Source organism: Lepidochelys olivacea (assembly GCF_965140295.1).
Source record: "Lepidochelys olivacea isolate rLepOli2 genome assembly, chromosome: 3".
Taxonomy (NCBI): domain Eukaryota; kingdom Metazoa; phylum Chordata; order Testudines; family Cheloniidae; genus Lepidochelys; species Lepidochelys olivacea.
Window position 1 is genome coordinate 69,274,011 of NC_140413.1, and position 27,144 is coordinate 69,301,154.

Sequence of the window (27,144 nt, forward strand, 5' to 3'; positions counted from 1 at the left end):
TTGTTTTTGTTAAACAATAGAACACCAATTGAAATTTATTAAATATTTTTGGATATTTTTCTACATTTTCAAATATATTGATTTCAATTACAACACAGAATACAAAGTGTACAGTGTTCACTTTATATTATTTTTATTACAAATATTTGCACTGTAAAAATTATAAAGAAATGCAAAGAAAATACCAATGTGAAATTTCTAAAGATAGCTACAGCACTTGACCCAAGGTTTAAGAATCTGAAGTGCCTTCCAAAATTTGAGAGGGATGAAGTGTGGAGCATGCTTTCAGAAGTCTTAAAAGAGCAACATTCCGATGCAGAAACTACAGAACCCGAAATACCAAAAAAGAAAATCAACCTTCTGCTGGTGGCATTTGACTCAGATGATGAAAATGAACATGGATTGTCTGCACTGCTTTGGATCATTATCGAGCAGAACCCGTCATCAGCATGGACGCATGTCCTCTGAAATGGCGGTTGAAGCATCAAGGGACATATGAATCTTTAGTGCATCTGGCATGTAAATATCTTGCGACGCCGACTACAACAGTGCCACGCAAACACCTGTTTTTATTTTCAGGTCACATTGTAAACAAGAATAGGCAGCATTATCTTCATAGAATCATAGAAGGTTAGGGTTGGAAGAGACCTGAGGAGGTCATCTAGTCCAACCCCCTGCTTAAAGCAGGACCAACCCCAACTTAATCATCCCAGCCAGGGCTTTGTCAAGCCTCAACTTAAAAACCTCTAAGGATGAAAATTCCACCACCTCTCTAGGTAACTTGTTCCAGTGCTTCACCACCCTCCTAGTGAAGTATTTTTTCCTAATATCCAACCTAGACCTCCCCCACTGCAACTTGAGACCATTACTCCTTGTTCTGTCATCTGCCACCACTGAGAAGAGCCTAGCTCCATCATCTTTGGAATCCCCCTTCAGGTAATTGAAGGCTGCTGTCAAATCCCCCCTCATTCTTCTCTTCTGCAGACTAAATAACCCCAGTTCCCTCAGCCTCTCCTCATAAGTCATGTTCCCCAGCCCCCTAATCATTTTAATTGCCCTCAGCTGGACTCTCTCCAATTTGTCCACATCCCTTCTATAGTGGGGGGACCAAAACTGGACACAAAACTTCAGATGTGGCCTTACCAGTGCCAAATAGAGGGGAATAATCACTTCCCTCGATCTGCTGGCAATGCTCCTACTAATGCAGCCCAATATGCCGTTAGCCTTCTTGGCAACAAGGGCACACTGTTGACTCATATCCAGTTTCTCGTCCACTGTAACCCCCAGGTCCTTTTCTGCAGAACTGCCACTTAGCCATTTGGTCCCCAGCCTGTAGCAGTGCATGGGATTCTTCCATCCGAAGTGCAGGACTCTGCACTTGTCCTTGTTGAACCTCATCAGATTTCTTTTGGCCCAATCAAACCAATTTGTCTAGGTTTCTCTGGACCCTATCCCTGCACTCCAGTGTATCTACCTCTCCCCCCATCTTAGTGTCATCCGCGAAGTTGCTGAGGGTGCAATCCATCCCATTGTCCAGATCATTAATTAAGATGTTGACCAAAACTGGCCCCAGGACACACCCCTGGGGCACTCCACTTGATACGAGCTACCAACTAGACATCGAGCCATTGATCACTACCTGTTGAACCTGACGATCTAGCTAGCTTTCTATTCACCTTATAGTCCATTCATCCAATCCATACTTCTTTAACTTGCTGGCAAGAATTCTGTGAGAGACCATATCAAACATTTTACTAAAGTCTAGGTGCATTTATCTTCTGCAAATGTAAACAAACTTGTTTATCTGAGTGATTGGCTGAACAAGAAGTAGGACTGATTGGACCTGTAGGGCTTCTAAAGTTTTAGATTTTTTTTTAATGCAGCATTTTTTTGTACATAATTCTACATTTGTATGTTCAACTTTCATGATAAAGAGATTACACTACAGTTCTTGTATTAAGTGAAATACTGAATTGGAAAATACTATTTCTTTTGTGCAAATATTTATAATAAAAAATTAAATATAAAGTGAACATTTTAAACTTTGTATTCTGTGTTGTAATTGAAATCAAGATATTTGAAAATGTAGAAAACATCCAAAAATATTTAAATAAATTATATTCTATTATTAACAGTGCGATTAATCTTTAATTTTTTTAAACGCTTGACAGCCCTAATTATAATTATATAATAACAGAAAGAGAAAATGAACACTGTGTTTGTTCTTCACTATATTTTGGTATGCAACTGTCATTTGTGATACTGACTAATACAGTTAAAATGTTGCTAGGGTAATAAAGAAGAGATGAATAGGGTCAGCCTATCCTAACCTACATGTGTAAGTGTGAGCAAGTGTAGTAGATTAATTCAGTGGCTGAATTCTAAGCTATGTGACAATGTGGTATGGTCTATATCACAGGCTGGGGGTTGATGCTGATGAGATTGTCTCAATAAGTAGGTCTTTGCTAGTGTATGGTCACTCAGCTGTGCCGATTACAAGATTATTTTTACCTAAAGGGACCCTGGCAGGTACAGCTCTGCGATCAATCCAGAAAGACACCCAGGACAGCATGACCATCAGAGTGGCAGGGAAATAGGTTTGAAGCAAGAAGAAGAAGATGTGGCGGCGTAAAGTGAAGTTAATGTACAGGCGATTGTACCACCCTGTACCACAGAGAGAAGGAAAAAAGGATAACTAACACCAAAGGAAAACCATCCACAAATACAATATAGGACATTTTGAGATCATTTCAACATCCACAGTGGAACAGTGCTATACTTTCTTATAAGAAAAATATTAGACGTGACCAATACAGGTTCATCTCCACTGAAGAGCAAAGTGGCTCTTAATCAAACCATCCATATTCTTGAAGTTTCATCACCTCACAGGACTGGATCTTTAGAGCAAATATCACACCTGCTCTTGAAAGCCCCCTGTGCAAGGAACTCCTGTTGCAGTCAATAATGATTGGAATAATGGGAGTTCCATGCAGAGAGGGCTTATAGGATCGGGACCCTCATTGTATATATAATTCTAATAAATGCACCAGATAACTATGTGGATATAAATTTAAAATTTCCAATTAGCTTTGCATCTGCAAATCTTCCCACACTTCAGTCAACTTCTGTGAGGTCCAGTTGTCATGCAACATGCTTCCATACAGGGATTATTATTCTTTATATAGCACCACAAATGTACCATTACACAGCACGGCACAAAGGGAGAAGTGTGATTGTGGCAGGGTGTACCAGGCCTGCAGTCCTACCACACCTTGCCCCAGGAAAGGGAGCAGAAGAGGTTTATCCTCAAGGCTGCCTAGAGAGGCTGCAGGGAGAAGCCAGTCAGAGACCACAAGTCTCATATAAAAAGGAGCTTCTGGACAGAGCAGTTCAGTAGCTGGCTGGCTACAGGGGCTGGAGGGCTGAACAGATCAGTGCTGTCTGTCATCTGCTGAGCACCTCCAAGGATGGTGCTCCTGGCTAGGTGCAGGAATTGCAGTACCTGGACACAGTAGTTTCTGGCAGGGACCAGGGAGCAAGGAAGGTGCTCCTGGCTGGTTGCATGGACTCAAGAAAAACTTCAGCCCTGAGATAAGGGTGAAGATACTGGGGCTGTGGGGAAGTGGCCCAGGAAAACGCAGCAATTAGTAAAGGGATGCAGCAGGCAGCTGCTACTTACAGAGTCCCTGGGTCAGGACCTGGAGTACTGGGTGGGCCCAGGTCCCCCTCCACCAGCCACTAGGGAAGTGGCTTATGAAGAATCTCCAGGGAGGAAGCCCTGGGGGCACTGCTCCATACCAGAGCAGGGACAATTTGAGAGAGAGCCCAGAAGGCGTGAGAGAAAGTTTGAAGTCTAACCCAGGAGGTACTGCAATAGGCCTTGTTGGACTGGTTGAGGATTGAACCCAGGGACGGGGCTGCAGGCTGACACCAGCGGAGGGCTTTGTTGAACGGATTGAGGCTCAAGCCCAGGGATAGGGCTACAAAGACTGTACTGAGGGCACAGAGGTAGGCCCTGTTGGATCACCTGGAAGGGGTCTGTTTTGTGTGTTTGTTTCACACATGGACTGTGTGTGACTTGGATGGATGGCTGAGTCACTGGAAACCTGCCAGAGAAGTTAACTGCCAGGTGCAGCTAGAAGGGGAGTGCAGGCACGCACACACACGATAGTATGAGCTCATGTGAGGTGAGTGGCCCCATCACAAGTGGTACGAGAGTGGGATCCTTTTGGCCCAACCCCTGAAAACAAGAGGTACTACAATGGAAGAGGTGATCTGCCTGGTAGTGGCAGGCAGCAGCAGCAGGTAGCCAGAAGCAGCCATGCCGCAGAAGCAGCGGACCCAAGCCCTGCTGATGCAGCTGTTGGAGAACCAGCAGAAATAGCAGGACACTCAGTTTGCAGCACAACATTGATGGCAAGAGACCCACTCCAGATAGCAGGAGTGGATACAGAGATGCTTGGGTTACCAGGCTGGAGGCCTGAAGCCCAGCCGTGGAGATGTTATGGGCATTTAGGAAGGGGCTTGCCCTGGGGTGAATGAGCGAGGAAGGGCAAGGCTTAATTGCTTTTATTGTGGAGTGGTGGGCCACGTAAAAAGGTTTTGCTGCAAGAGGAAAGGCAGGGACCCCAAGGATAAGATAGATAAGAAGAGCATGTCTGATGGTGCAAATCCCTATCGCTAGGGGCACCAGAGCTGACACCAGAAACAGTGAAGACTATCACAGCTCAGCAGATCCACGCCATGAAGAGTGTAGGAATGCAGAAGGGAATCACTCAGGTCACTGAGGCAGAGACTGCCGGTCTCTAATTGGCTGTTCCCTGCAGCCTCTTGAGGCAGCCCGCAGAACTCACCTTTTCTGCTCCCTTTCCTGGGGCGGGATGTGGTAGGACCGTGGGCCTGGTACACCCTGTCATAGTGATGAACAAATAATTAAGTCCAAGTTTGCAATTCCTCATGAACTTTGCCTATGCTTCAGCCCTTGTGGGAAAGGGAATGCCTTGGACCATTTGCTAGTGAGTCCTTTGTGGCCAATTCAAGGGTAGTTTTTATGGGCCCCAGTTTTTTGCACTGTAAAAAACATACCAGTCTATCTCTTAAGGCAGAGGTAAAGTTGATCTCATCTGATTGGGGAAGGAGGGGAGAAAGCAAAAATCTATTATAATTTCACAACTTTAGCAACATTCACTTACCTGTACTGCTGTAAAAGGCAAGCTTTGTGGTGGTGTGAAACTCCTGTATAAGGAACTGGGATAGCGATATCCTCTCATCTGTTTTTAGGGAATCATTCCCATTCTTCCAGTACAGCATTAGATCATCTTCAGTGTAGGCATCTAGGAAAGTAGGAGTAAATCTTTGGTGCAATGCAATTATACCAGATAGTATTGAGTCTACAGTTCAGAATGGGTCAATATGTCTTCAAAGGTAGGTATAAAAACTTTGGCGGAAACAGCAGATTTTCTGCCAGTTTGGTCCAGTATCAGTGATGGTCATGGATGATTGTGCATGTGATTATGGTTCAGGCTACGATTTAGTCATGGGTATTTTTAGTAAAAGTCATGGAGAGGTCACGGGCAATAAACAAAAATTCATGGCTGGTGACCTGTCCATGACTTATACTATAAATACCCCTGACTGAATTTTGGGGGGTGTTACTGGGAGGGGTATCTGGGGAAGGCCAAGCCGGGGCTCGCTGCTGTGGGTGGAGGGAGGGCATATCCAGGGGCTGCTGCTGGGGGGGGGGGGCTGTTGTTGGGGGGAGGGGGGAGCAGTGGCACCAGCTGCTGGGGGCTGCTGGAGCAGCGACTGCTCCAGCCACTCAGGCAGTCCCTGGGGCCAGCCACACTGGCTGTTACTTGGGTGGTCCCCAAGGCCAGCTGCTTGGGCAGCCCTGTGACCTCTGTGACAAACACAGAGCCGTAATTATGGTAAAGGATCATTCTGGTTATTGTTATGAGCTGGTTTATGCCTTGTTATAAGTTGAGTTAAAACCTTGTTGAAACTGCTGTGTGAATGCACCCTTCATTTAAAATGGTTGTAAGAAACACTTAAGGCCTAATGGAGTCTGGCCACACACTAACACCAGGGAGGCAGAGGGTTCCCTCCTGTTCTTACCAGGTGGGCGAGGAAAAAGTCTAGCTGAGGGGGCAGACAAGAAACCGAGACTGAGGGTATGTCTACACTACCCACTGGATCGGCGGGCAGGTATCAATCCAGTGGCAGTCGATTTATCACATCTAGTCTAGACACGATGAATCGATCCCCGAGCTCTCTCCCATGGACTCCTGTACTCCACCGCTGCGAAAGGCACAGGCGGAGTCGACGGGGGAACGGCAGCAGTCGACTCACTGCGGTGAAGACACCATGGTAAGTCGATCTAAGTATGTCGACTTCAGCTATGTTATTCACGTAGCTGAAGTTGCATAACTTAGATCGATCCCCCCTGCCAGTGTAGACCAGGGCTAAGGCAGAGCAAGAAAGCCAAGCAGGAGTCTTCAAACATGATGTGACCCTTGAGCATGCCTAGAAAGAGCTTTTGAGTCTAGGGTTGGGGCTGGAAACAAAGAAGGTATTCCCTTGTTTTGGTTCCTCCTGTATACGGAGAAGTAGGACTTTGTATACATCTTGTAAATAAACAAGACTGCATCAAATAAAATATCAGCCTCCATCCATTTCTACTCTCAACTGGAACATCCTCAAGGCCCCAGAATTGGTTGCTTGGGTGAAAAAAGTGGTAACATAGTTTGATTTCAAGATGCCTTAGCCCTGCATCTTGCAGAGAGTTATGGTGACTGCTGTGGGGCATAATAATCACCTCTTTCCTTGTGTTCCAATTACATTTAGTTGTCTAGTCTTGGGTTGTATACCAGGGTTAGTTATTCCCAGAAAAAACACAAACAAAACAAAACCCCATCCCAAGCCCAAAAACAACTGTTAAAGCAGCATTAAGGTTGTAAATGCTTATTAACAATGCAAGGGGGAAAATATGTTAATAGGATATAGTTGTTTAAAAATATATATGTATGAAAGCCAGGACATTCGAAGTTAAGTCAGATTTAGAAAAAGGAGCTCCATGAGGATGCGAATTTGGATGTATCTTTATTATGTACTCTGGCTAAATTCGTGACACATATCAGGTACATTCATTTATTTGTTGAGTAGTACAGTGCAGTGTGATTATCTGAGGCAAACCACATCTACGATTATTGTAACTGAAAGAGGGCAGAGGAAAAGCTTTCCCAGTTGTTTTCAGTTTGTTGACTTTGGTCAGAGTTGCAGGTTGTTCTGCACTTCTGAAAAACAGGCCATTTACTTAGGTGCCTGACATAAATTTAGGAGCCTAATTTTAGGCTCCCATATTTGAAAATCTCGGTCTACATATGTATCCTGTTTACTTACAACTTTCAATTTCCAGCGAACACGTCTGTGTGTCCAGGGGGAAGCGACTGAAATCCATGTTGCACATTGCAGTTACTGTGACCCTAGAAATGAAAAATACGTGTTTAAAAACTTTCCTCTCTTTCATGACTGAAAAATGGTAAAGGAAAAACAAACAAAACTGCAAGTTAGTTTTGTATGAAATAAAATATAGCCCCTACATATTCGAATAGGCCCACATATTACCAGGGGTTGAATTAAAAGGGAAAAAAATAATGCTATTAGCCCAACTTCTGCCCACTTGAAATGCCAAGTATCTCTTTTCAGAGAATGCCAGCTTTGCCAGCTGCTTTCCAGTTGTAAAGAATAGTTTATTGATAGTCAGATACCATCAGTGCATTGGCCATCCTATGTGTCACCGTTCAGGGCAACTACACCTGTATTTCCCAATCATGGTACAGCAAGACACTCACTCTAGGGTCCGGCTTCTCAGTCATCACCTCTCTTAGGTGGAGACCCATGTCTCTCTCCCTCCTGACAAGGGTATTTCAAGGCTGCACAGGTCCCTTCCTACACTGTGAATTGCCCAGCAAATCAGCATGGCCTAACCAGGCCTGCTTTGTTTTCTCCTCAGTGGCTAAAAACACCATAATTGCCCACAGTTATAAGGTAACATGCAGCCCTTTCTAAGCAAGCATATTTATTCTTAAGGTGAAAGCATTATAGAGAAAACATTAAAAACAATACTAGAACCTACAAACATGCTAATAAATTTACCAAAGTTCACCCCAACTTCAGCAAGGGCTCTGGTAGGATTCTGTCCTTCAAACAACATCCAGGGGTTTGTCTATGGTCATAAGTTCATAACAGCTTTTGCTCAGAACAAGAACCCACAATCATAGGTTGGCCTTTCCTTTTTACAGCTGGGGACTTTGATAGAGATTGTGATAGGTAATCAGTCAGACAACGGTTTTCTCCTCTGGGCATAGCTTCAAAGGGCTGGGTCTGGTAGGTCGGAATTTGCATTTACCTCCCCCAAGGTATTTCTTAGGAAACCCACTCTACTGTGCTTGTCTCAAAAGTTCCTTTTTGTCTAGTACATTGTTTAAAATAGTCCTTTGAAGCTCATAACACTTCCCCAGGGTTTACACTGGCCATGTCTCCCTTCTGGAGAAGTTACATACAATCCCACAATAATATATACATTTTGCATTTTTAATACAATGGACTCCAAAGCTATTGAAATGTAATTTAGTAGGATCTCCCACAGATATTGCGGGAAATAGCCATGTCTATCACATTATGCAGTGGTGTAACGGGGCCTTGGTACAAGAATAGGTATGTGGGGCCCTTTTCCAATTCTGCAATCTGTCCCCCTCCAGCTCCTCCACAGTCCCAGTACATCTACCCCATCCCCTAGCTCCTGCCTAGCTCCATGGCAGTTTCCTTCATAGCCCCAGTCCAGCCCCACTGCACCCCCACCCCAGCTCCTGCTCAGTTCTCCCATAGCCCCAATCCAGTCCTCTCATCCCCCAACTCCCACCTAGCTACCCTCCAGACTTTTCTCCTTTCTGTTGGGATATGTATGGGTTAAGTAGAGACCTGGGGAGCTGCTAATGTGCTGACATGGCATTAGGGGACAAAGGCATAAGACGGCTGTAGTTCTTTGTTTAATAAATAAGATGCCATATTTTGCCCTTCCCTGTTGCTTGTAAGAATTGATAAGTTTTGCAGCTGCATAAGAAATGTAGGGATCTAAAAGATACCTTTTGAGTAAAGCAGTATTATCTCCTCCTCCCTTCCTTTTCCAGCTACATAAACAAGCCCTGGCTTATGGCCTCTTCCTCCCTCCCCTAAGAATTGCTGACCAGGGAGATTTGTGGCAACAAATTTTTGCAAAGAAATATATTTTCAAGGTAAAATGCCTGTGTAATGCTGTGCACAATAAAGAGGGTGGGTTTACTAACAAAATGGGTGTTTTAATTACGTACTAAGGGCTTTGGGGGTGTTGTAACGGATGTCGGCGTGTACATACTCACAAATAAAAAGAATGTGCTGTAACTAATTCAGGGCTTACTGGACAATAGGGTCCAGGGGAACAAGTATTGCAATAAAGAAGCCCGTCCTCATATCTGCCTCTGGGTCAACCTGCTTTTTCTTCTAACACTTTCCAGTTCTGATCCACCCCTCCCAGCTCTCCTTCAAACCTTCCTTCAGCCTCCAGTCCAGCCCTCAGCTCCCCAGCCTTAATCCAATCTCCCCTCCAGGCTCTTTTAGCTCCCCTTCTGTCCCCCCCCCCATCCTGGTCTACCCCCTGCCCCATTTCAGGTTCTCACAAACCTTCCCCCAGCTCCTCCCCTCGGTCCCCTTCTGCTCATCTCCAACCTTCCCCTCCCCCATCCCCCTAGTCCTAATCCAGGCCCCCTGACCTCCACTTTAACCCATTCCCCCACCTCAATAGCACCAATCCAGCCCCCAGCTCCACCCAGTTCTGTTCCAACGCCCCTCCCCGCAGCTTTGGTCTAGCTACCTCAGCTGTCCCGCTCTCCTGCTCCATGCAAAATGGTTGATGCTTCTCCTTGCATTCTGTCTCTAGGGGGGCTGTGTCTTCTGCATCCAGGGACCCCACGTGCCCCCATGCATCCCCCAGCACTGTGATCTCACCATACCTTCTCCAGCCATTCTTGCCAATTGCTCACGCCAGGGTCACCCCTGCTGGAGGGACCCCCCCCCCATCCCAGCTGCCCCCTTTTGCCCCAGCCAGCCCTGCTCTTCCCCAGAAGCCCCTCTGCTTGGATCTCAATAATCTCATGGGCCCTGAGCTGCACCACTTGCACCACTGCAGTTACGCCACTGATGAAGTTACTGATGAAGTACATCCGTGTGCTGTGAGATGTTATCAGCGTTATCACAGTCTAACAAGCTATCATTTATGTTATCCACTAGGGGGCACAGGTAATACCTCTAGTCCTACTAAGTTTGTTTGAAAAGAAAATACATTGAAATGCTCCACCTTATAAACCAAAAGCTCTGGCCTTGCTCAGAACAACTCATTATTTTATTTCTTAACAGGCTAGTTTTGTGTTTTTGCACAAGAAGCATCAAGTAATCATGAACCCAACTGATATAAACACTGGCAGTGGGAAAATAAATGGGAACAATTTTATAGATTATAGTGTGAGAACAATCTGTGAACCGTAACAAATTTAAAGAAAGTCAACAATTAGATAACTGAGGATCTAACAGAGCCTGCTCTTGCCCTTATGTTATTAATCTCTAGTCACTTTTGTATTTCCACTGATGTCACTCATTTGTGTTTGTTACTCTTTGAAAGCAAGTGGTGTGCTCAGATTTCTTATGGTTTCAGATTTCAGCTTGTGGTGCTGCCTAAAATGTGACAGGTGCTTTCCATACACAGATGAAGACACAGTTCTGGCCCCAAAGAGTGAAGATTCTTACAAAGTCAAAATTTGGTGAAGGATGTATATACAAGTAAAGTGATCAGGGTAGTGCTAGGCAGTCAGCTTAACACTTACATGGTTGTTTATTGGGTTTAATTTTAAAAACATTTCCTCCCCCCACTTCTCAACTCAGCCATCTTGTCCTTCTCCCCTTCTAGTCCTGCTCAAAGTGCAAATCTCAATGCAACCTTACCTATAGAGTTGCTCAGGCACCTCCATAATAATGGACCGAATCCAAACACTACGAAATCTGGGAAAGTTCTGATTGAACTGAGGTCTGGATTTAAAACCACCTCATTTAGGAGTGTGTGGATCTGGGATTTTGTTTTGACGCAGTATAGAGAGAAGATGTTTAGATCCAGAGAATTCAGAACCTGAGTTTGAATATGCGGTATAAATGCAGACTAATCGCTAAACAAAACATTTTACAGTGCTTTTAATTTTAATAGTATTAATCTCTTTTTTTCAGTGTTTATCAAGTGCCCAGCATGTTGCGGGTGCTACTGGAAACAATAATAATAATCCATTTTACTATTTAAAAATAATAATCCATTTTACTATTTATTTACTATTGCCATTTAAAAGGTGTAATACTATTTTTGTGTAGGGTGGTTATAACTAAACCTTGTAAATTGTGTGAGTTTCTATGTGTGGTGGGATTGGAGTTTCTCAAATATGCTTAAACACAGATCCTGTACTCCTTAGGCAGCCAAACCTCTCATTGACAGGGGACTTTTTCTCAAGTGTCTGTGACAGGTATTACTAAGTGATACAGAAACACAACATGTTCTTTACATCCTATTCTTGCCTGCTCTGGCAAGTGGAGAAAGCATTTTTGACAGTAGGGGAGCTTTCAAATTTTCATCAGGTTTCAAATTATGTTTTCTGCCAAAGGTATTGGAAAAAATATTAAAAATAAGTTACACATGCATCTTGTACATTTTGGCATGTCTGAAAAATCCCAGCCAAACTCTAGCACTCACCACAATACAGACTGCATTACTGAGGGTAGATATTGATTTACCAATGGCTGCCAATGTAAGCATTGTAATTTTTAGTCTCTTTGCATTTCTCAGGACTTTTCGTATTTCCTTTGTTAGCTTAACATCCATAGTTGGACTAGCTGGATAACCTGGCAAGATCGAATGCACCCCTTTATTCACACTCTACATACTATTGTAATAATCTTTGTACAAAATATAGCTAGTGAGGTATCATTTGAAAACCAATAGCTCACTGGTCAATAATATTATGATGAAGTCTATGTAGAAACATTATGTGTAAAGTAATGAAATCCCCCTGTATGATGTTAAAGGCATATGTTCAAACTGACATAGCCCTGTTAAGGTTGAACTGTTCAAGCAGGTCTGTCTTAAACAAATGGGTGTGTGTTTACCTCATTTTGCATATAAGCTGTAAACAGAATCCTCAGACAGTGAGAGGAGGAAGAAAGAAAACTAAGAAAATCTGCATTTCACCATACACAGGTGAAAAGAAACAGCATGAAGTCTCCTTTGGACAACAGATTCCATATCTCCTTGCTCTCAGCTGGAAAGAACTTTATCTAGGGGTCACTCTCAGGAAAACGCATTTCAAAGGGTGACTGCATGACACAAGTGAGGGGCAAAACAACCCCAGGTTAGCTCTCCCTATTCATCTCTCTTTTTCACCTAAGAAGACAAAAGAAACCGTCTATAGACTTTGGAAAGCAGATCCTAGCCTGAGAGTTTGGTCAGCAATGTACTGAAAACATGTAGTAAGAACTTCACCTTGAACCAAGTCTAGTTTGTTAAGTTTAGGAAGCATTTTGTCTTTATTTGTCTTGTAACCATTTCTGACTTTAATGGCTCATAGCTTGTAAGTGAGTAAAAGTCATCTCTTTGTGGTTAAATAAACTTGTTTTGTTCTTTAAGCAAAGTTTAACCAGTGTGGTGAATTGTTTGGGTAACTCCATTTAAGGTGGCAAGCTGTTGTGTACTGATCCCCTTACAGGAGCAATGTCCAGGAGAGGGCTGGACAGTGCAAAACTCATGGTTTTTTGGGGGGGAAATCTGGGCCTCGGAGTGTGTTGGGTTCACCCTGCAAATAGCAGTGGTGCAAGTACAGTGGTATAGTCTGGTACACCATACCAGTAAGTTATTTATAGCTGGTACGGCATACTGGAAAGACGGAGGAGGAGCCTGACCCTAACCCTACCCCCAGCCCTTATACAGAGCTGCGTCTCCTTTGTCTGTAGAGCAGCCCCACCAGAGGACGGGACTGGGGGTGGTGGGGCTGGGGGTGGAGTAGCTGCCGGTGTTCTGCTCCGTTCCCCGCTGGGAACCACAGTGGGGAAAGGAGCAGAACATGGGGCTGCCAGGCAACGCCACGTTCTTCTTCTCCTTTTGCTGCTGTGGTTCTGGAGAGCCTTAATCTCCCAGGAACCACAGTGGGAAAGGACCAGAACATGGGGCCGCCTGGCAGCTCCATGCCAGAAGCTCTGCCTGTGCAACTGTACCGCCCCCAGCCTGGCCCACAGCTGCGTCTCCTGTGTCCTCCTGCCTGGGATCTGTACAGCAGAAGTCTCCTGTGCAGCGGGAGGAGGACATAGCCCCCCCCCCCCAGGTAACATGGGATGGATGCGGATCCTGGGGAGGGGACAGGGTGAGTGTAGGGGCTCAGGCTGGGGTGGGGTCGGGAGGATTCATATGGTGGGGTCACGTGGGAGAGGTCACGTGCCCCCACTTTGTGTCCCTCCCATGAGTGCAGCGTACCCGCAAGAAATTATTTCTACTTGCACCACTGGCAAATAATCACCAAGGCTGGTGGAAGTCAGAGTGTGGCTGGTGTGTTGCTGACAGGCTGCTGAGGCCAGAGTTGCTGGACCAGGGCTGTGGCTACACAGAGATACTCAGGATATGACCTGCATGCTGGCAGGTTGATTGTGAAAAATCCAAGTTGGAAGCTATACGAGCGAAGCACTGAGGCACCACGGTTGCATAGCAGGGGTAACAGAGCCCCTCACTGGTCTGGACTGCATCCCAGAATGTCAAACCTGGCATGATTTAAATTACATCTATCATGCTACTTCATGGCAGTCTCACTGAACTAGTATTTGTCAGATTCTGCTTCCTTTTAATGTAATGTCCTTCTGAGAGATCTAATCTGCACTTTCATAGCTATATAGATAATACCTATTCACATTATTCTTACATCAGAGTATCCTACAGCAATTTTATCTCTGACCAGTTCTTTATGCGTCATTTGGCAATATCTGTCCCATAACATCCTGAAGCTGAAGTCAGGAAAGACAGACGTACTGATTATTGTCTCTGTCAGAGACTGCTGAATGCTGCTCACTCACTTGATTATTTCACTGATTCTATCTCCACATACAAAAAATAAAATAAAATAAATCAGGAGTTATATTTGTGACACTGCACCCCATATTCTTCACGGTGATATTAATATGATATGATTATGGCATAATTATGATGTGTGTTGTACAAGATGGGTCATGTGAGGTGTCATTGGAAAAGTTATGATTTGCTGAATATGATTATCCTATTTGTATGCATGTATCCTTTTTGTATCTAAAGATAGAAATATTGACTATGTATCTGTATCATGTGGCTCCATGTCTAGTTGGCAGCCGGTATCAAGTGGAGTGCCCCAAGGGTCGGTCCTGGGGCCGGTTTTTTTCAATATCTTCATAAATGATCTGGAGGATGGCGTGGATTGCACTCTCAGCAAATTTGCGGATGATACTAAACTGGGAGGAGTGGTAGATACGCTGGAGGGGAGGGATAGGATACAGAAGGACCTAGACAAATTGGAGGATTGGGCCAAAAGAAATCTGATGAGGTTCAATAAGGATAAGTGCAGGGTCCTGCACTTAGGACGGAAGAACCCAATGCACAGCTACAGACGAGGGACCGAATGGCTAGGCAGCAGTTCTGCGGAAAAGGACCTAGGGGTGACAGTGGACGAGAAGCTGGATATGAGTCAGCAGTGTGCCCTTGTTGCCAAGAAGGCCAATGGCATTTTGGGATGTATAAGTAGGGGCATAGCGAGCAGATCGAGGGACGTGATCGTTCCCCTCTATTCGACATTGGTGAGGCCTCATCTGGAGTACTGTGTCCAGTTTTGGGCCCCCCACACTACAAGAAAGATGTGGATAAATTTGGGAGAGTCCAGCGAAGGGCAACAATAATGATTAGGGGTCTGGAACACATGACTTATGAGGAGATGCTGAGGGAGCTGGGATTGTTTAGCCTGCAGAAGAGAAGAATGAGGGGGGATTTGATAGCTGCTTTCAACTACCTGAAAGGGGGTTCCAAAGAGGATGGCTCTAGACTGTTCTCAATGGTAGCAGATGACAGAACAAGGAGTAATGGTCTCAAGTTGCAGTGGGGGAGATTTAGATTGGATATTAGGAAAAACTTTTTCACTAAGAGGGTGGTGAAACTCTGGAATGCGTTACCTAGGGAGGTGGTGGAATCTCCTTCCTTAGAGGTTTTTAAGGTGAGGCTTGACAAAGCCCTGGCTGGGATGATTTAACTGGGAATTGGTCCTGCTTTGAGCAGGGGGTTGGACTAGATGACCTTCTGGGGTCCCTTCCAACCCTGATATTCTATGATTCTATGATTCTATGATCTGTATTTCAAATGTGCTTACTCTGGGTGACACCCACAATTAACCTGTCTGGTACAACAATGAAGAAGCCAAACAGTGCTGATGGCCCATCAGCAAAGACAATGGTCCCTGGAATAACTAAACCTTCCTGTGAACGTTTCAGACAGCCGGGAAGTAATGGTTGCTATGACTCAGCAAGGTATGCAAGGCCACATGACTCTGAACTCCATCTTGGGATGTCCATGTTTTTCCATAAACTGAGTTTGGGATTAAGGGTTCCCACCATATGCTAAAGCTATATAAGGCAGGGAGTGACATCATCTGTTGTTCTTCACTCCCCACACAAGAGGATTCCTGGAAACCCCTGAGGAACAAAGACTGAACCGGGGGAAGTGCTGGGCCCAGGCTAAAGGGATTTCTAGCCTGTGTATGAAAAACCTTGGGATTCCAAGCTGCAAAGCAAGTGTAACTTGTGCCTTAAGAATCTGCAACCTGCTTGTATCATCAGTCAGGGTGAGAGATTGTTAATTCAAATCCTATATTCTGAGTATGTTAAACTTAGTTTGCATTTACTAGGTAATCTGCTCTGATCAGTTTGCTATCACTTATAATCACTTAAATCTATCTTTTGTAGTTAATAAATTTATTTTATGTTTTAATCTAAATCAGTTAGTTTGGAGTGAAGTGCTTTGGAATCTTAGTTCAGGGGGCTGTTGCATTTCCTTTTCACACTGAGGGAGAGGCGAACTCCATGAGTTTATGCTGTACAGTTTCCTGTGCAGCACAAGATGGTATAATTTGGGGTTTATATTCCAGAGTGGGGATGTGTGCCTGGAGAGATACTGGTTATCTTGGTTATAGCCTCTCTATTGTTGGTTCATGCAGTGGCTGGTCAGAGAGCCTGCATGTAACTTCAGCTGGGTGTGTCCCTGCCTGTGTGAATGCTGGTGGAAGTGTAGGACCAGGAGCAGGTCTTCAGCTTGTCACAGCAGCACTGTGTGAAAGGGAGCCCATGCTGGTAAATCAGAGGGCTCAGCGGTACCCCAGTTCCAGTTGGCACCCCAGGGGAAACCCATCACAATACTATCCTCAGATTTACTGATGGTCAAGTATCTTAGGTCCTTTACTCAGACTTCTGTTTCATCTATGAAACTTTGTCAGGCTGTGACCATTGCTGAGAAAAATAAATTTTGAACTACTAATCAATTCTTTGTCTTTTCAAGGCTAGATTATCATAATTATTTTCAGGAGTTTCTATTCACATTCTATTCTATTATGATGCGCTTATTATTAATTTCTAAGTAAGTGACATATTTGAGTTGCTCCAGCTATAATCTTGAGTCAGTGGGAGCCAGGCCCTTTTGTAGCTATATATCCTGGTTACAGAGTTCACAGTCTAGTGATCAGATGCCTGGCCAGCAGGTGGCTGAAGAACTGGATAGAACAACATGAATGACATGTTGTGATCGGCGCTCTCTCTGTGAGGGCTGATGGACCAATCGATCAAGGTGACATTGTATAATGCCCTGAGATTCTTTTGTTTCTTTAGTGTGATGGTGCCCCCCATAAGGCTTTATGGAAATATGCTTCTGATTATATATGACATAACTGGAATATGTTCTATGCTACATATGCCATGTAACATATCTATGTAAAGGTTATGATCTACTGAATCTATTAATCCTATTTGTATGCATGTATACATTGTATGCATTTTTGTATTCAAAGTTACGAATATTGGCCATGTACTTGCTTGATTTCTAAATAACCTTAGTAGAGCATTTGGTCAGTTCCTGGAGAAAGGATTTCGCAAAGTTAAGTGTCCAATCAAGAATCACTTAAGAAACAATGCATCTTGGAATGCTCCAATCCACATAAGAAGTCTTCCTGGAGACATTCAAAATACCATGTGGGCAATGGATTCACCAAGGGAAGGTCATGCCTGACTAATCTAATCGCCTTTTATGATGAGATTACTGGTTCTGTGGATGAAGGGAAAGCAGTGGATGTATTGTTTCTTGACTTTAGCAAAGCTTTTGACACGGTCTCCCACAGTATTCTTGTCAGCAAGTTAAGGAAGTATGGGCTGGATGAATGCACTATAAGGTGGGTAGAAAGCTCGCTAGATTGTCGGGCTCAACGGCTAGTGATCAATGGCTCCATGTCTAGTTGGCAGCCGGTATCAAGTGGAGTGCCCCAAGGGTCGGTCCTGGGGCCGGTTTTTTTCAATATCTTCATAAATGATCTGGAGGATGGCGTGGATTGCACTCTCAGCAAATTTGCGGATGATACTAAACTGGGAGGAGTGGTAGATACGCTGGAGGGGAGGGATAGGATACAGAAGGACCTAGACAAATTGGAGGATTGGGCCAAAAGAAATCTGATGAGGTTCAATAAGGATAAGTGCAGGGTCCTGCACTTAGGACGGAAGAACCCAATGCACAGCTACAGACGAGGGACCGAATGGCTAGGCAGCAGTTCTGCGGAAAAGGACCTAGGGGTGACAGTGGACGAGAAGCTGGATATGAGTCAGCAGTGTGCCCTTGTTGCCAAGAAGGCCAATGGCATTTTGGGATGTATAAGTAGGGGCATAGCGAGCAGATCGAGGGACGTGATCGTTCCCCTCTATTCGACATTGGTGAGGCCTCATCTGGAGTACTGTGTCCAGTTTTGGGTCCCACACTTCAAGAAGGATGTGGATAAATTGGAGAGAGTCCAGCGAAGGGCAACAAAAATGATTAGGGGACTGGAACACATGAGTTATGAGGAGAGGCTGAGGGAGCTGGGATTGTTTAGCCTGCAGAAGAGAAGAATGAGGGGGGATTTGATAGCTGCTTTCAACTACCTGAAAGGGGGTTCCAAAGAGGATGGCTCTAGACTGTTCTCAATGGTAGCAGATGACAGAACGAGGAGTAATGGTCTCAAGTTGCAGTGGGGGAGGTTTAGATTGGATATTAGGAAAAACTTTTTCACTAAGAGGGTAGTGAAACACTGGAATGCGTTACCTAGGGAGGTGGTGGAATCTCCTTCCTTAGAGGTTTTTAAGGTGAGGCTTGACAAAGCCCTGGCTGGGATGATTTAACTGGGAATTGGTCCTGCTTCGAGCAGGGGTTTGGACTAGATGACTTTCTGGGGTCCCTTCCAATCCTGATATATTCTATAATGGCTTCAGTCTGTAAAAACTGTGAGTCATGCATGGACATGTGACTTGCCCAGGTGACTCCAGAACTCCATCTTGGAGCTGGACTTGCTAGGAGAGAGGAGGGGTCTACACCCACAAGAGAAAGTCTATTTAAGCCCATGGGAGACCCCTCCATTTTGTCTTCAGCTGGCTAAGGAGATAGCCTCTCCACCCCCAAGGATACCTGAAAGAAACTGGAACAAAGGACAGTATCTACAGGGGGTGTAAGTGATTGCTGGACCCAGACTAGAAAGAGACTAGTCTGTAAAAGAGAGTTTACTGGAACTGGTGAGAATTTTATCTGTATTCAGTTTGATTAGACATAGACTTGTGTGTTTTATTTTATTTTGTTTGGTAATTCACTTTGTTCTGTCTGTTACTACTTGGAACCACTTAAATCCTACTTTCTGTATTTAATAAAATCACTTTTTACTTATTAATTAGCCCAGAGTATGTATTAATACTTGGGGAAACAAACAGCTGTGCATACAGGGTAAAATATGTTTTACCCTGTATACCCTAAGCTTTACCCCACTGGGAGTTGGGCATCTGAGTGTTAAAGGCAGGCACACTTCTGTAAGCTGCTTTCAGTTAAGCCTACAGCTGTTATGGGACATGGTTCACACTTGGGTCTGGGTTTGCAGCAGGCTAGCGGGTCTGACTCAAACCAGGCAGGGCACTGAAATCGTAAGCTGCCAGGGCAGAAAAGCTGGAGCAGAAGTAGTCTTGGCACATCAGGTGGCAGCTCCCAGGGGGTTTCTGTGATCCAGCCCGTCACACTTAGTTTACCCCTGGTTTGGCTTGCTGTCCTGGGAATATCCTTCAGAGACCATGGCTTGCTTTTTCTTTTCTTGGTGAGCTATCAAAGGAACTGCTCTTTGTATTTTTCTGTTTCCCCATTTGTTTTAGGAGAGGATCAAGCACACTAGGAAATGGGGCACTGCTGGAGGGACAGCAGTATTTAAATCTGCCTTATCAGCTCACAATCCAGCTGGCACTGCAATGGGAACTTGATAAAGTACAGGTAAGAACTGAAGAGAAACAGTCAAACAAAACAGAGTGCACTTCAATTACATCACATGCAGGCAGACAAGTAAATATTATAATTATTTAAGGGGGTCAACAAACATATGGACACGGATGATCCCATGGATATAGTATACTTGGACTTTCAGAAAATCTTTGACAAGGTCCCTCAACAAAGGTTCTTAAGCAAAGTAAACTGTCATGGTATAAGAGGGAAGGTCCTCTCATGGAAGGATAGGAAACAATAGGTAGGAATAAAAGGTCAGTTTTCACAGCGGAGAGAGTAAAAGCAGAGTCCCCTGAGGATCTGTACTGGGACCAGTGCTGTTCAACATATTCATGAATGATCTGGAAAGGGGGGTAAACAGTGAGGTGACAAAATTTGCAGATGATACAAAATTGTGCAAGATAGTTAAGTTCAAAGCTGACTGTGAAGAGTTACTAAGGGATCTCACAAAACTGGGTGACTGGGCAAGAAAATGGCAGATGAAATTCAGTGTTGATAAATGCAAAGTAATGCACATTGGAAAACATAATCCCAACTATACATACAAAATGATGGGGTCTAAATAAGCTGTTACCACTCAAGAAAGAGATTTTGAAGTCACTGTGGATAGTTCTCTCAAAACATCTGCTTGATGTGCAGCAGCAGTCAAGAAAGCTAACAGAATGTTAAGAGCCATTAGGAAAAGGATAGATAATAAGACACAAAATATTGTAATGACATTATTATGCAGGTTTGCTCACCCAATCTCTGAAAAAATATATATTAGAATTGGAAAAAGTACAGAGAAGGGCAACAAAAATGATTAAGGATATGGAACAGCTTCTACATGAGGAGAGATTAAAAAGACTGGGACTATTTAGTTTGGAAAAGAAGTGACTAAGGGGTGTATTACAGAGGACTATAAGATTGTGAATGGTGTGGAGAAAAAGTTTTATTTACACCTTCACATAACACAAGCAACAGGAGTCACCCAATGAAACTAATAGGCAGCAGGTTTAAAACAAACATAAGAAAGTACTACTTCACACAGTGCACAGTCAGCCTGTGGAACTCGTTGCCAGGAGATGCTGTAAAGGCCAAAAGTATAACTGGGTTAAAAAAAGAAGTAGATAAGCTCATGGAGGGTTGGATGGTCAGGGACGCAACCCTATGGTCTGAGTGTCCCTAAACCTCTGATCGCCGGAAGCTGGGACTGGATGACAGGAGACGGATCAGTTGATAAACTGCCCTGTTTTGTTCATTCCCTGTGAAGATCTGGCACCAGCCACTGTCAGAAGACAGGTTACTGGGCTATACTGACCATTGGTCTGACCCAGTATGGCTGTTCTTAAACTAACACGATCAACTGTTCCGGGGAAGTCCCTACATAGAATTCTATGAGCCAAATCCTGCTCCCCACCATACATAGGTATTGGAGGGCCAAAAAGGCCCCAGGACTGGTAGAGTTCCAAGGGGTGCAGGGGTTCTCAACCTTTGTCTTTCTGAGGCCTTCCCAACGTGCTATAAAAACACCACGGCCCACGTGTGCCACAACAACTGTTTTTCTGCATATAAAAGCCAGGGCCAGCATTAGGAGATAGCAAGCAGGGCAATTGCCCGGGGCGCCACAGAGCTAAGTTGCTCAGGCTTCGGCTTCAGACCTGGGTGGCGGGGCTCAGGGCTCCGGGCTTCAGCCCCATGCGGTGGGTCTTCAGCTTTCTGCCCTAAGCCCTAGGAAGTCTAATGCCAGCCCTGCTTGTTGGACCTCCTGAAACCTGCTTGCGGCTCCCCACAGGGAGCCACTGATTGGGAACCACTACAATAGGGGAGATTGGCTGCTGGAGGGCCTGTAGAGAGAGGCAGCTCTCAATAGACTGCATGCACAGGGAGACAGGTTGTGGGGAAATTGCACTGGTTGGGGGGAGGGCAATAAGCAGCGAACACCTAAAGCCACCAAGTCAGTGGCAATAGTGTTGTGAACAGAGTTCAAATCCTGACTCTCAGTCCTGTATTTACATTACTAAACCACTCTGCCTCTCCATACACTTTAATGCTTTATGAGACTATAAGGAATATATTTTGAAATGCTTTATTGTGATGTTCAGTGATTTATCGGTTGATTTGTGTATGTGTGTGTGTATAAGCTTTACAAAGTAAAATACAAGAATCAATTTAATCCCTTTCATTGTCATTTCACTAATAACTAACATTGGAATGCAACTTTACCTGAGGCTATAAAGTACCTTCCCATCTGGCTGGACCCGTAGCATGACGTTGTCAGTGGTGGTGTCATGGATAAAGGAGCGCTTGGAATGTACAAAGAACATGTCAGGAACCCAAATTTTTTTCACTAGCCTGCCATCAAATGTCATGCTTTGGTTGTTGGTGCTTGGGAAGGACAGTCTTTCATCTTTCCAGTAGTGTCTCAGATAAAGGGTCATGGTGAAGTCCTGAAAGTAACCAATGAAAGAAACAGGTTTCACATTGTGATTTATTTTTTGGAAAGAACATTTCACTGCATATAGCACCAACAGTATATAAATATATCCAACCTAATTTAAATAGGAATAATTATAGAATCATAGCAATGTAGGGCTGGAAGGGACCTTGAGAGGTTATCTAGACCAGCCCCTGCACTGAGGCAGGACCACGTATACCTAGACCATCTCTGACAGGTGTTTGTCTAACCTATTCTTAAAAGCCTCCAATGATGGGGAGTGCACAACCTCCCTTGGAAGCCTATTCCAATACTCATAGTTAGACAAGTTTTTCCCAACATCTAACCTAAATCTCCCTTACTGCAGATTAAGTCCATTACTTCTTATACTACCATCAGTGGACATGGAGAACAGTTGATCACCCTCCTCTTTATTAACACTCCTTAATATATTTGAAGAGTGTTATCAGGTTTCTCCCTCAGTCTTCTTTTCTCATGACTAAACATGCCCAGTTTTTAAACTTTTCTTCACAGGGCAGGCTTCCTAAATCTTTTATCATTTTTGTTGCTCTCCTAGGGACTCTCTCCAATTTGTCTACATCTTTCTTAAAATGTGATGCCCAGATCTGGACACAATACTCCAGCTGTGTTTATTTTCAGGAATTTCTTTCTCCTTTATGAACTACAAGTTCAGCACCCAATCCTGCCCCATTGAAGTAACTTGCTCTCCTTTAACTCCTAAGGACTGATTAACTGTGGTCCATTTTTCATTAGAGCTAATGAACTTATGTAGTTCAGAAACCAAAGACCCTCCAAATGGAAAATTCATTTATAAAATATATATTATACTTACACACAGAGTGTTTCTCGGTCTGTAGGGTAGCCCCCTAGAGGATAAACACACTAATCCACTGATGGAAGGTGAAGGCAGTGGGGTGGAGATAGCTACATGACTCTAGATCCTCCCTCCCCCCACCTCACATTCCTGTGGTTGATAAAAAAAAGAAGCAGGTGGCTCCTAGAAACCATCGCCTTCCATTCTTGCTCTTACAATGGCTCTTCATGCAGCCAGCCAGTGGAGTAACTCCCATGCACAGGACTGCAATCTGAGCCATCAGCCTGTGCCAGAGAATAAATTGGGAGAGGGCAGTGAAATGTGGGAGCCTTTTCTAAATTTCATCAAGAGACAAGGGGAAAATCAAAAAACAAAAGGCTGTGCAAAGAGCTTGTGCAGTCTGATGCAGAGCCTTAGCAGGCAGGCTGTAGATGGGACCCTATGCATGAGGAAGATTGTTACTGTCTTTTTGAAACATGCAAACAGAAACCCTCCAAAACATGGCTTAGTGGCAAGATGCGAGAACTTTCGTGTGTGTAAAACATTGTAGAATCCAAATTTTAGGGCCTCCAATTATTTTGTTGGATATATTTCCTCTCTTTCATTTTAAGATTAAAAAAAATATATAAGAGGCCAGATCCTGAGCTAGTGTAAATTGCCGACACTGATTTACCCCAGATGAGAGTCTGGCCAAAATTGTGGAATTTTTTGGTCTTATTTTTTATTGTTACATTTCTACTTCTCTAGACTTAAAAGACTTCGGCCTTGTGTGGGAATTGTTTCTATTAGGTCTGTCAAGCAATTAAAAAAATTAATCGCGATTAATTGCACGGTTAAACAATAATAGAATACCATTTATTTAAATATTTTGGACGTTTTCTACATTTTCAAATATATTGATTTCAATTACAACACAGAATACAAAGTGCACAATGCTCACTTTATATTTATTTTTGATTACAAATATTTGTGCTGCAAAAAACAAAAGAAATAGTATTTTTCAATTCACCTCATACAAATACTGTAGTGCAATCTCTTTATCATGAAAGTTGAACTTACAAATGTAGAATTATGTACAAAAATAACTGCATTCAAAAATAAAACAGTGTAAAACAGCCACCATTCCAGAGGACATGCGTCCAGGCTGATGATGGGTTCTGCTTGATAATGATCCAAAGTAGTGCAGACTGACACATGGTCATTTTCGTCATCTGAGTCAGGTGCTACCAGCAGAAGGTTGATTTTCTTTTTTTGGTGGTTTGGGTTCTATAGTTTCTGCATCAGAGTGTTGCTCTTTTAAGACTTCTGAAAGCATACTCTACACCTTGTCTCTCTCAGATTTTGGAAGGCACTTCAGATTCTTAAACCTTGGGTTGAGTGCTGTAGCTATCTTTAGAAATTTCACATTGGTATTTTCTTTGCATTTTGTCAAATTTGCAGTGAAAGTGTTCTTAAAACGAGCAACATGTTCTGAGTCATCATCAGAGACTGATATAATACGAAATACATGGCAGAATACGGGTAAAACAGAGCAGGGGACATATTATTCACCCCCAGGGGCTTCTGTCAAAATTTAATTAACGCATTTTTTTAACAAGCGTCATCAGCATGGAAGCATGTCCTCTGGAATGGTGGCCGAAGCATGAAGGGGCATAACAATATGTAGCATATCTGGCACGTAAATACCTTGCAATGCTGGCTACAAAAGTGCCATGCAAACACCTGTTCTCACTTTCAGGTAACATTGTAAATAAGAAGCTGGCAGCATTATCTCCCGTAAATGTAACAAAATTGTTTGTCTTAGTGATTGGCTGAATAAGAAGTAGGACTGAGTGGACTTCTAGGCTTTAAAGTTTTATATTGTTTTGTTTTTGAGTGCAGTTATGTAACAAAAAAAAATTTACATTTGTAAGTTGCACTTGCAAAATAAAGAGATTGCATTACAGTACTTGTATGAGGTGAATTGAAAAATAGTATTTCTTTTGTTTATCATTATTATGGTGCAAATATTTGTAATAAAAATAATAATATAAAGTGAACACTGTGCACTTTGTATTCTGTGTTGTAATTTAAATCAATATATTTGAAAATGTAGAAAAACATCCAAAAATATTTAATAAATTTCAATTGGTTTCTATTTTATTTGTTGCATCATTTGCTACCTTTTCAAAAGATAGAACTTCTGCTCGATCTGAGATTTGTTCCATCTTTTTTGGCTTGGTTATATCCTTCACAACCTTGAGCCCACAAGCGTTTACACTTGTATTTAATTTTAAGCTAGTAAGCAGTCTCACTGACCTCCAGGGGACTACTCAGGTACCTAAAGTTAGGCATGTGCATAAAGGTTTTCAGGATCAGGGCTTTACTGTGAAACCAAATATGTTGCAGGGTGGCTGGCCCCTTTATATGAAGCAGGTCCAGCACCCCTGTGCTAGAACAGGTGCTCCCAGTTTTGCCAATTAAAAGGCCAGGGCAGCACCTGGGTCTGCATAGAGCCAGGCAGTCAGTAAGGAAGGATGGTGGCAGAGGAGGGTAATGGGAGTTGGGGTCTGGGTCCCCCACAAGAAGCTGCCAGAGTCCCCTGGGAGGGGAGGCGAGGTAGTGGGAACCTGCTGAGGAGAAAGCCCTAGAAGGCAGTGCTCAGTTAACTGAACACAAAAGAATCCTGCAGTAGCACCTGAGGCGGGTGGGACTGAAAGATGCAAAAGGGAAAATCCCCTGGAAGCTATAGCCTAGGGTGGCACTTTTTTGTGTGCTTTGCTTATGTTTGCAAAATAAAAGTGTGCCTGGAAAGCGACTCTGGGTGTGGCAGTAGGTCCTTTGTGGGTTAAGAACAAGCCAGAACTATTTTATGAGGGAATATATAGTACCCTATTGTACTGAGAGAAACTCAGTTGGCTTGTGGACATGTGATAAAAATGAATTGACAGCTGAGACACAAAGTCAAAAAAACTGGATTTTTTTTTTAATTGTTTGGATTTTATCCCAGAATTGTTGGGTTCTTTTGTAACATCAAAACCTGTTTTTAATCTGTTTTCTTTTAGTAACTCCAGTAGAGATTATTAATTATTTCTTATGCTATTAAGTTAAACTGAGGACCACTATAACTTATGAAATGTTTTACACACAATACATCAATTTGACATTCTTGTCCCTCATAACCCTGTAGCTCTTCCTTCATCTTTTGGTCCATTCTCATCTAAGAAGCTATAGTTCAGGTCTTTTTCTTATATATGCTTTAAGAAAATGGATGTAAGAAAACCTTTTTTCTTTGACCCCCTAATAAGGCTCTGATCTCATTTTAGCAATAATATATTAACAGATGTTCATTTTCCAGACAGGAGCTCATTCCAAGTTTTTTGCATAAATGGATACATTTGTAGATGCTGCAAAATATCATGTTTTAATTATTATGGAGTGATGCTCTGCAGTTACGGATGCAACTGAGTTTCTAAGTTTTATTACAGCCTAATTTTGCCTGACAACCCCCCGCCCCCAAATGAAACAAACTCACAACAAAGCCAAATTAGTCTCCAAATCAGGGCCCAATGTAGGGTTTTTTTCCTGCACAATTTGGGGTGAATTGGACAAATCTTCTGAATTGTGACATCCTAAAGAGTTTCAAAATGTCTTCTTTTTTTGCCACTTCACAGTAAAAAAAATAAAAAGTCTGAATGCAGGAGAGAAATAAAACTTACTTTACTTGTCTCCCATAGCTTAAATCTAGTGCAAACTCAAAGTTTAGTTGATGTCTAATTAAAAAACAAAGTTCTTGCAATGTTGTGTTTTTTGTACATATAAAGCACAAGATCAAATACAAGAATCAATAACAAATTTTAAACCCCTTTCACTGTTATTTTGCTAATAGCGAAGTATTTTGCCATGTGGCTGGACATGTAGCATGATGCTGTTTACTGTGGTGTCATGAGACCACATACAATGCATATAGCCATGTCAGGGCCTCTGACGTTATACATTAGTCAGTCATCAAATGTCATACAGTGGATATTGATATTTAGAAAGGACAGTCTTTCCTCCTTACTAGAGAACCAATTAATTTGGGGGGCCAGTGTCAGGAGCAGTGGCAGCATTGTCAATCCCAAGCATTCAAAAATTGAGTCAGGCCCGCAAAAACTCTGAGATTTGCTTCAAAAACCATGAGATAAATGTGTGAGACAAGGTGGGTGAGGTAATATCTTCTACTGGGCCAACTTCTGTTGGTGAGAG

The 27,144-nt window shown here is 43.3% G+C and overlaps 2 protein-coding genes across 4 annotated transcripts in view; one reads left to right on the forward strand and one right to left on the reverse strand.

The window, feature by feature from the left end:
* PM20D2 (peptidase M20 domain containing 2) overlaps nt 1-12,681 on the forward strand; it is a 66,661-nt gene extending 53,980 nt beyond the window's left edge. The window contains exon 8 of one of the 3 annotated variants that reach the window (XM_084625060.1): nt 12,262-12,681. In XM_084625060.1, the coding sequence (XP_084481186.1) occupies nt 12,262-12,441 (180 nt within the window). In that variant the 3' untranslated portion in view covers nt 12,442-12,681. Of the gene's footprint in view, nt 1-10,744; nt 11,268-12,251 lie in introns of those variants that run through there. The other 2 variants (XM_084625058.1, XM_084625059.1) reach the window with 2 other exon arrangements.
* Nucleotides 1-27,144, reverse strand: part of LOC311518978 (gamma-aminobutyric acid receptor subunit rho-1) — a gene marked incomplete at its 3' end in the record, with an annotated part of 40,643 nt that overhangs the window by 4,066 nt on the left and 9,433 nt on the right. The window contains exons 3-6 of the mRNA XM_084625061.1: nt 21,872-22,095; nt 7,399-7,481; nt 5,193-5,333; nt 2,512-2,664 (exon numbers count right to left, since the gene is read on the reverse strand). Of these exons, the coding sequence (XP_084481187.1) occupies nt 2,512-2,664; nt 5,193-5,333; nt 7,399-7,481; nt 21,872-22,095 (601 nt within the window). The remainder of the gene's footprint in view (nt 1-2,511; nt 2,665-5,192; nt 5,334-7,398; nt 7,482-21,871; nt 22,096-27,144) is intronic.